The 10,960-nt window shown below is 30.5% G+C and overlaps 1 protein-coding gene across 1 annotated transcript in view; it reads right to left on the reverse strand.

Annotated features, from left to right (window-relative positions):
* LOC136982700 (uncharacterized) overlaps window positions 1-9,943 on the reverse strand; it is a gene marked incomplete at its 3' end in the record, with an annotated part of 79,432 nt that extends 69,489 nt beyond the window's left edge. The window contains exons 1-2 of the mRNA XM_067279274.1: window positions 9,803-9,943; window positions 3,991-4,069 (exon numbers count right to left, since the gene is read on the reverse strand). Of these exons, the coding sequence (XP_067135375.1) occupies window positions 3,991-4,069; window positions 9,803-9,898 (175 nt within the window). The remainder of the gene's footprint in view (window positions 1-3,990; window positions 4,070-9,802) is intronic.
* Window positions 9,944-10,960: the final 1,017 nt, after the last annotated feature.

Below are 10,960 nucleotides of genomic sequence, written 5' to 3' on the forward strand. Positions count from 1 at the left end.
CTAACAAAACCAAAACTAACACCTTACAAAGAAGTGCTATAAACAGAGATTCAACTTGGACTGCCTGCATGAAATATAACCAAATAAATCAAGACAGACATGTACTTTATCCATACACTTTCCAAAATATTATGTTTCAATTGCTTTAATTTAAATTTAAATTAATTAATTTTGATTTTATTTTTAATTTTAGTTTTAATTAATTGGCTACCTAGTGTTAATGAATATTAATATTATATATAATATTATATTAATAAATTTTGTTATTTAATTTAACTTAAGCATATTTAAACATGAATCCTTGGATGCCATTTATATTACGTGAATGTCAATTAACACAGTTTTTTTATTATTATTCAAATTACAGTCAAACCTGTTTTTATGCGGTGGATAGGGACCACATAAAAAAAAACACATAAAAAAAAATCGCACGAAACTTCACAAGTGGCTATAAAAAATAGTTTTCGCAACACAATTAAAAAAATATTTTTTTTATGCAGTCAATAGGGACCGCATAAAAAAAGTCTCACATAGAAAATAACTCAAAACCATACGAAATAGAATTTATTGACAACAGATGTCAGCACTTGACTGCATCGTCTTGTCTATCGTCTGTTTTACATATTTTTGTCCAGGTGGTTTTTTTTTACTTAAAAAATAAATTATTTCATTTTTTGCATATTCATGCAATAATATTACTATAATAAGTTCATTTATGCTATAATAAGTTTATTTATGCCATAATAAGTTTATTTAGCTATAATAAGTCAACGTGAGACATGACGAATCGCACAAGATTAGTCGCCAACTATACCGCACAAATAAAAAATCGCACAAAAAAAACCGCACAAATTAAAAATTCGCATTAAAAAATCGCACAAAAAAAGACCGCATAAAAACAGGTTTGACTGTATTTGATTTAGATTCAACTGCAGTGCTTACCAAAAAAACAGAAACAGCATCTTACCAACACAAGCATCTAGACCAGGAGTTCCAGACTTTCATTGTGGAACCGCAAATTTAATCGGGGTTCCAAAATGAAATCCATTGAGTTTAGTGATGTATGAATGTGCTGTGCAAATTTGAGACATAAGGTGAAATTGTTCTACTCTTGGATTGAGTCTTCTTATGATGTCCTCTATAAGTGCTAGAGTTATTTAAACAGTAGGGACTGATTTATTGGCAACAGAACAAACTGAAGTTATGATATAGACTAATGTTTGATAAGATAATAAAAACAGTAAATAAACTTAAATTAACCTAAAGCTAGAAAATAAAAATATAAGGCAACTTAAAATTTGATATTTTCTCACTCTGAGAAGTGCTTCTGAAAATCTTTTCTGGCTACAAACTTCTACAATTACAAAGTTATGTCAGAACTGTAAACAAGAAATCATAATAGAGTGAAACCTCCATTAATGGACACTCCCGAATAGCAGACACCTCTATTTAACGAGGTTTTTTATAATCCCCAGACCCTTCAAATACAACATCTATTATATTCACTTCTAAATAGCAGACTCTAAATAACAGATGCTATCATCCACAACATCCATAACTAACCTAAAGAAAATGTAAGTCAATATTTTGAAAGAATTAATTACATATGAAATATTTAAAACTAAAACAAAGAATCAGTTCAAATACTTTCACAGAGGACGAATTTTGACCGAAGGTGTCGAATAAAGACACCAAAAATATGAATGGGGGAAGGAGGGCAGGTTGTAAAAAGCCAAACAATACTTTTTATCTATTAGAAAACACTACTTTGGTTAAGTTGTCAATCATCACTTAATTGTCATACATATTAATGTTATTAAACTTCTGTCTTATTGTTGGAATTAAGCTTACAGTACTGAGAAACCATAAGCTTTTTCCAAGTTCATTCATTCATTCGACAAGAGCAGTAGTACAGTATTAATGAAACTTAAAATGGTTACAACAGCATTTATGTGGTGAAACTTTACAGGTCATGTTATAAAGGCAATTTGCTGGCCACTTTAAAGTGTAGAAAGATATTCAGTATTCTGACATTTATAATGTCATTTATGATCCATCATTAAGCCACCACTAAGCTGTTAAAGTTTAGTGGTGGCTTAAGTGTAATTTTTATAAATCATAATTTTGGAAAAAGTAAAAATGTTCGAAAAATTACACTTACTTGATAAATACAAAGCAGAAAAATCCCTATATCAATTTTTATTAGTTACTTAGATCATAAATGATGTTATAAATGCAAGAATATCAAACACATTTCTCACTCCTTGATGTGGCTAGCAAATTGCCTTCATAACTCTCACCACCTAAACTGACCTTCATCTACTCTTCTGTTCAGAACAGTTTCATTTTTCTTTTTTGTTACTTCTGCCTATGTCATTTTTGATGAATTAATAATTAATCAATGTATGAGTATTTACATTTTGTCATAAGCAAATACACCAACAACTGCCATAAATGATTGGGCTAAATTTTGGATATATAATTATAGATTAGAAATAAATTTGGCACTAGAGTTAGGCGTTAGGCACCATCTCTTATTAAAATTAATAATTATAATATTTAATTAATTAATTTAGATTAAACTGGAAGAAAAGAATCAGCCCGAAACGGGACTCGAACCCGCAGCTCCTGCTTACCATGCAAACACGTTGCCAGTTACACTACCCGGACCTTTGGTCCGATCTCCTCTTCCAGCATATATAAGACTAAGATATAACTATCGACAGTTATTATGGCACCTAACTCTAGTGCCAAATTTATTTCTAATCTATAATCATATATCCAAAATTTAGCCCGATCATTTACACCAGTTGTTGGTGTATTTGCTTATAAAAAAAAATTGTCGGGAAATGTAAAATATTGTGTTTTTAACAATTATTTTATCGTTTTTAATTTACATAGAATGTACAACAAAAATACCTGCTGATGAGGGACAAATGAGTCCAAAACGCAAGATTATGTATGTGTCCAGGTATATTAAATAAAACAAATTTCTGATCTGTGAAACTGTGTTGCAGTATCTGTAAAGCCAGTCTAATAAGTCCTGATAATAGAAAAAATACGTACTAGTAGACAAAAAATTATATTATAATAAAATAAGGACATTGAGGCATATTAATTTAATAATAAATGTGCTAGTTTTACTCTTTGAATCAGACAAAAAGGCTGATGTTACATCATGATGTGAAAGAAATTGACATTAATGCTCACTCAGGATCTGGATGTTGATTCATTAATTGATCAGGCTGTCGACTTTTTTTAACATAGGAAGCTTAGGGAGTTGGCCATCTGTGATCGGCCATCCTGGCTCTTGCTGAGTAACTTGTTCGGCAACTGAGTTATAGTATGGTAACCAGGACAAATGAGAGTTCAAAATTTTGTTGGTGAACAGAATTGTTCAAAAAGTGAGGCATTCAAAATCCAAAGTTTGACTGTATTATTAATTATCTTGCTTTCAATGGCTGTCCTGGAGGCATGGGGTATTTAGTAGGACAGGTCATATAAAGGTTTTATTTTTGTTCATACAATTTTCTTCAGAGTATAACATTGTCTCAGGTTGTCTGCATGAAATTCCAGTACTTGTTTTTGGTAGTTACAAAAATGTGTTGGCAGTGCAAGGGACTATTCATGCTTTTTAAAGATGCTCTTAGTAAGTTTATCAAAGGAAAAGTTCTTTTAACGAGCGTATAATTGGAAGTTAAAACTGGCAACAATTGATAAAACACATCATTGTATAACCTGCATCCATTTCCAAATTTACTTTTAAACACAGTAATCCATGGATTATCCACACAAAATTCCAGTAGTTCAATTTACAGTCTAAATTTGCAAATCTAAATAATAATTTGCAAAGTTAATAATAATTAAATTAACATAATTCTAACTAAAATATTTAGTTATAATATTAATATTTGTTACTTAAAATTATTTTTAACTTTGAACAGGATAGTTTGTCATTCTAATTATTCTTAATAAAATACTGTCACTAACCTGGTGGTATTGATAGTTGTATTTCATATTCACTGGCAAGGAGAAACACCAAAGAAACTCCCTTGTCTTTATTATTGGACTATAATAAAATAAATAAATTTGTTATCAAATATTTAAAAATTTTAAATAATTTATAATACAGTATAAACTTAATAAAAATAAGTTTCAAACCCTTTCTTTTGAAGTTATTTTTTTAATGTTCAACAGACTAAAATAAGCATAAAAATACAAATGAACTTTACTTGATAAGTATGTAGGAAAGTCAAAAATTTATTTGTACTTTTACTGTAACACATTGTTAGGTTTGTCAAACTGCCTTCTGCACATGCATGCTTAGGGTATCTATTGTGGTCAAATTATAAAAGTTTGACCTTGATGGTGTCATTTTTATTGCTTCTGTTTCAGTTTAAATATGGCCACGCTGCTAGCAGTGTGCATTAAGGAGAAACAAAGATCCAATTTCTCTGGTCAGAAAATGTACCAGGGGCTGAAATTCATCAGAGGCTTACAACACAATACAGGACAGTGCTCTATCATGTAGAAGTGTGTATGAGTGGATTGAGAAGTTTAAAAGTGGATGGATAAGCATGATGCATGAAGAGAGAACAGGACACCTGTCAACCTCCACCACTGACAAGAAAATTCAGCAAGTTCAAGAAATGGTACTGACAAACCAGCGAGTTACCATTGACAATGTAGCTTGTTCTTCGCAGATTAGTCATAGTTCTGCCTATCAAATCATTCATAAAGCAAGGCATAAATGGTTGGGCAACCAACCAAAAATTTTCATGGAGGAAATATACAAATTTGTGGACCACTGGACCAAGTGCATCAAAAAGGAAGGACACTATGTAGAAATATGACATATTTGTTCAATCCCTACATTTGTGTAAATAAATTGAAAAAAATAAAGTGCAGATAATTTTGACTTTCCCTCGTACTTTTGACAAAACAACTTTTATCTTCTTCAGACAATGAAAATAATGGTAAACAGAATAAAAGTAGCAGTCACAGTTGGAAAGGTTGAGTTGTAGAATCCCAGTCCCCCCTCCAGGGATCAATGATGTCAAAGGGACCTAGATGAGGAACATCTGTGCAGGCCTATAGGACAAAAAGGGAGCATTTTTGGCTCAGAGAGTAAGAAGAGGAGACATGAGGAGAAGTATATCCAAAAGAGTGGGAAACTTACTTCCCCTCTTGTTCTTGGTATATATTGTGATAGTTGTGTGTCTGAAATTGAACCTAAGGAGAGAAATAAACATTTAGTTCTTTCAGTGGAGTTGTAGAGCATGTTTACTTTATTGGATATGATTTCCTTCATATCTGCAATAAAAGTCTCTCTACATAACTTCCTTCTTAGTAACATTCTAGATTCGGCAAAGCACCACTTCAACATCGTAGAGCTCACTGATTTATGCCACACTTCCTTTTTGGCTTTCAAGAGCACAACTTTTCTGCAAGGTAGGACATTCCTATGGGCAGTCCCTTCTCAGGCACCCTATGCAAGCAAGTCATTCAGCAGCTTGAGACCTTCATCCTTTCCACTTTCAATTGTCACATTCTCCTATATGCATGTTATGTCAACAACATTCTTATTGTATGACAGAAAAAATCTGGTATTCAAGATTTCTTGCATAAAATCAACACCAACCTCTATGACCTCTGTTGCTACCTAGAACAGGAAGTTCACTTCCTGGACTTCCAGTTTTCCTTATCCAATGGACATATCTCAGCTAAAGTCTATAGGAAGCCTACACATCATCTTATCTTCATCTCTGCCCTTCCCACAATCCTTTTATCTTCAAGATGGCTGGCTTCTGTCCCCTAATTTATCAAGCCTTCAGCCATTCATCTGATACTTTAGAAAGGGATAAGGAGCTCCAAACTATTGCCCAGTATGCTAGACTACATGACTCCTCTCCACACACCATTAAAGGTCTAATCCACCATATTTCCTCTGTCATTTCCATCATGCCAAACACTCACTCCCAGGACTCTGTATACAAGACTGAAGGTGTCATACCACCTTGTATACCTCTGTATACAAGGTGGTATGACAGAAGTCTAACCACCTTGTACAAGGAAATATCCAGAAATAACAATTTTCATTTAGCTATCCAAAGAAGTTCCTTGGTTTTCACCCTCCTCTGCAATGCTAAAGACTGTCCATATACATGCCTTCAATCAGGCATATACACTATCTCCATTACAGATCACAGAACCAACTGAAACTTCGAATATGTAGGTACTACAGCAGAACCTTTAAACAACCACCTCAAAGAACATCAAAATTCCATTGTGAAGGCATTGCATTGGCTATCTTTGTCTCCAACCCCGACAATGACTTGCATTTTGACTGTGCACATCTCAAACATAGCACCACCCACAAGGAATAGCTCAAGTATTTAGAGCAGTTGAATTATATACAGGGCTACCAGAAAAAATTCTGCTATAAACTTTCATGATGTAGAATCCTTTCCCCCATCAGTGGAAGTTGATCTACAAAGCTATAATCTTACATCCCTCTCCCCTTCTTTCTCTTAAGTCACTCCACTTAACATGTATACAGAAATCCCCATTGTTTTAACAGCTGCAGTGGTCAGTTAGCCTGGAGATGTCTGTTTAACATGGCAAAAACATTAGCTATCTTACATTTTTGTGCTGGATACTGGTTTATTTTGCCTTTATTTACTGTAAATAAAAATGAATAATTTATCCAAGATCACTTAATGTAATCATCAGCAAATCACATTTTCCATTTATTATTATTATTATTATTATTATTATTATTATAAAATTTAATGGAAAATGTGAATTTAATAGAATTGGTAATGCAATATTTCATTGATTTTATGAAATATTGTACAAGATTAAAGCCAACAAGCCAACACTACCACTTTATGATCAATTTAGTTTAAACAATATTATGTTTTTAGATTCTAACTAGATATTTCTAGCATATCTAATAATGATGATAAAATAATAACAACTATAAAAATGAAAACTCAACCTAACTACAACAGATTCTTAAAATGTATAACTAATTTTCTAATTTATAAAGAAACACATTAAAATTAATTGAGCTTTTACCAGATGGAACAAATAATCAGATAAATGCCATATGGAGATTAGGCACAAAATTATTGTGAGTACATCAATTCTGGGCTTTATCGTGAGATGAAAACTAGATATTATTAATTGGTGCAAAAATTGTGCAAAAAACTGTATAAAAAAGAAACAGTGCATACTAAAAAATAGATTGGCTTCAGATCTCAAAAGTCAGTTTAAAAAATTTGAGAAACCAATTAAACTAATAGTATTCATTCAAACAAGCCATATGAAAATCTATATTTAAATCTTGATTTGATTTTTGTGTATTTACATGCTGCATTTTTTATGTCATAAACTTAAGATATAAAGTAAATTAACATTTATAAAGAAAATAATAAATCACAAAAACATGAAAGTTGGGTGAAAAATATGACTTACATACATTCATAACAACTAGATCTGTGTTAGATCAAAACAAATCATCAAAAAGAAAATTGGATTTTTTCCCAGACTGTATTATATTAAGTCTTCTATGTAAAAACAAATTGAGTATATTTTATTTTAAAACAATTTAAACATCTGCAAAACTTAAGAAAAAATAATAATAGAATAGCAATCAAACCTTTATAATTTAAAATGTAAAAAATCTGGATAACACTGTTCAATCAATATTTAAATATAGTTTCTTCTATAACTTTATAAAATTCTAAAAATATTGAGATTTACAAAATTTTAGCCTATAACTGAAATACAAACAAGAAAAAATACTGAAAGCTTGAAATTCAACATTTTTATAAATATTTATTTTAATTTTCATAACTTTGGAAAAGGCTGAAATCAAGTTATAACAAGAAATTTTGTAAACAGTTTCAATTACTTCAGTGAAATTATTAACCAACTGGTAAAATAAAAAGATATAATGGTAGATATTCTTCTAACCTACAGAAAAACAAATTACTAAAGATTTATTAATTTAGATTAACAATTATTGATACATTCGATAACATAGACTAGAATAACCAGATATCTTTGACAACAAACAAGAACAGTATCTTAGTTTTTGATACTTTTTTGACTATAATATAAATGAATAATTCAATTCATATATCTTACATTTATTTAAAATTTATATAAAAATTGTTTCTATAAAAAAGTAAATAAATTTATCAGTATAAATTTAAAAAACATATTTGTTTTCAAACATTTAAAAGTTAATTCTTTCAAATAAATTCTTTTTATGGTATATTAATATTTTATCACTTGCATGTTGTTTTAAATATTTAAAATCAAAATTTAGAAGACACTTAATGGCCTCGATGAGATGATTTTTAACTGTTTCAATATTATCTTATATTTTTATTGATAAGGTATATAAAATGTAAGGTATATTTAGATTAATTAAGCTTGATAGTTGTCACCAAACTGATCTAATTGAATAGAAAGGTTTAGAAATAAGAAAAAATTATTAATAAAAAGTCTTCCTTTAAAAAAACTGACATTTTTATGAAATTAATATAAAAATAATCTTTTAATCCAGAAAGAATTTTTAATATTTTTGGTTTTTTTTATAAGTTTAGGTTAGGTTATAATTAAATGTATTTAAAATATATAATTATTTTAAATTAAAAGATTATTTTGTAATTAATTTTTATATAGTTTTGGGTGGACTAATTTATATTTTTATATAAATTTACGTAATAAAGAATAATTGGAGTTTTTTTTGTTTTTTTTTAAATTTCTGGAATTTCATACAACTAAATATTGAATGTGTCTGGAAAATCTTTTTAAGAAATCTGAAAATATTATATTACAGTACAAATGAGTAAAACAAAAAATTTCTTTCTATTTTGTAAACACTATGATGTGTATTAGGCCCACCAATGGCCAAGCAGTTCCATCGCTAAACACTGGGAGTTTGGTCGAGGGTTCACACCTCACCAGGACGGGCTGGCCACATGGAGTTTTCCAGGTTTTTTCCTTGTCTGTCTGCCCAAATAGGGGTCGGTTACCCTTAAAAAGACGGAAGGCCTTCCTCCTCGCATAACATCAGAGTGGGAAACGGGGAACCCCTTCTGGTACTAATTTCCTCCAGGACATCACTTGGCGTGCAAACTAATCCACACTAATCTGCACCAGGTGGTCACCAATGTCGGGATGACACGATACGGCATATGAAGATGATGTGTATTAGAATCATATTTAATATACAGTATAATAATTGTTTAAAATTTCATTCATATATTAAAGTTAAACTTTTTACTGATATTGTTAAAAAAGAATACTAAAAATTTCATCAAAATAAAAGCATACATTTGAAATATTCATAAATAAAACTGTTACATAAAATAATATATATTATGTAGGTCATTTGAAATTAATAGAAAAAAAAATATTCGAAATTTTAAATAGAAATTAAAGAAATATATTTCAAATGACTAAATTATTTTTATTTAATTAAAAAGAAATAAAATATAAAAATAAAATCGTATAATTAAAGTTAATTTATTTTTATTGTTTTTAATCATTCTTTAGCAATTCAAATTCGTTTGGTAAAATATTTTACTGTATTTAAAATTAAGTTTAACAAATATTCGCTCGATTAATATCGTGTTTGGAGGGTTTGTTTACAACCCGATCGTTGCCGACAATTGACAACTACATTGCATCACATGGGTAGGCGTGGCTTCGATCTACGTCATAATCAAAACAAGGTTTTACAAAAGAAACTGATAACAGATAAAACATTGGCATATCATCTTACTTCGATTAAAAATATATATTCGCTTCCGCTTTCTTGTAACCACTGATCAAATTCTGATTCCAATAAATCACGCAAATCTACAACAGGTCCGGCCATTCTATTTATTTTGCAGCAGATTTTATGAATTTACAAGCAGTAGTGTTTCTTGGACCCCTGGTGGTAACTGTACAAAAATAATTATATTTATTATTATTTTTATTATTATTTGATTAAATCATTTGAACAAAGTTTTCTTTATTCGTTTAAATTTAATATATATTTGCATATAGATCTTCAACAAATAATTAAACGGACGTCAAGAGTTAAATATTAGAAAAATCGACGGCCGGATGGACGAGCGATCAAGGTGGCAGCCTGCCGTTCTGGAGGAACCGAGATCGAATTTGAACGGGTAGAAAAATCCCCAGGAATTTTTCGGGGGGTGGGGGGTGGTTTGTCCGGATATGTTGGGCCCCGACCCTCACCACCCTGCCGCTCCATTGTGGGCCTGGCCGAACCAATAATGGGCTTGCTAAAAGAGGCCTGTTAGTGCCCACAGGGTAGAAAGAGCAAAATAATATATATAGTATATATATATTAGAAAAATCATATGTACCGGGGTAATTTAATTAAATACAGTACATATTCGGTCTAATTTTTAGATTATGGACACATTACAAAAATGATCTGAATTATTTATTGATAAATAAAAATTTTTTTCAATACACAATAAAAATTTTTGTCGAATCGAAACGAAAAGATTAATCACGCATAAATGTTCTTATTTATACAAAAAAAAAAGAGTAAAACTATGTAAGATGGTTATTGTTGCTTAGTACTCATTTTCCGCTGCTGCAACTTTTCCGAGGATATACTCCCATTATCATATATTATTATAAATAATTACCAGTTAAGCCAGAGTGACAATATCAAGTATTACTGAGCGAGGCAGAGAATATAAATTTCTGATTCTCCATAGAAAATTAATTATAAAGTTCCAACTTCTAAACCCTCCCGCCCTCGGTAAGAAGGCCTGGTCCAGTGAGGACAAATGAGCTGTTAGTTTCCCAATAGAAGTCCACGTATATGAAGTTCCTGATAATTTTTTTTTTTTAGATTTCTTTGTCCTTTCGATACTAAAAGAGTCTTTTCATACAGCCATTATGCATAGCCAGATGT

The sequence above is a fragment of the Centruroides vittatus genome, unplaced genomic scaffold, assembly GCF_030686945.1.
Source record: "Centruroides vittatus isolate TY-2023 unplaced genomic scaffold, ASM3068694v2 contig_862, whole genome shotgun sequence".
Taxonomy (NCBI): domain Eukaryota; kingdom Metazoa; phylum Arthropoda; class Arachnida; order Scorpiones; family Buthidae; genus Centruroides; species Centruroides vittatus.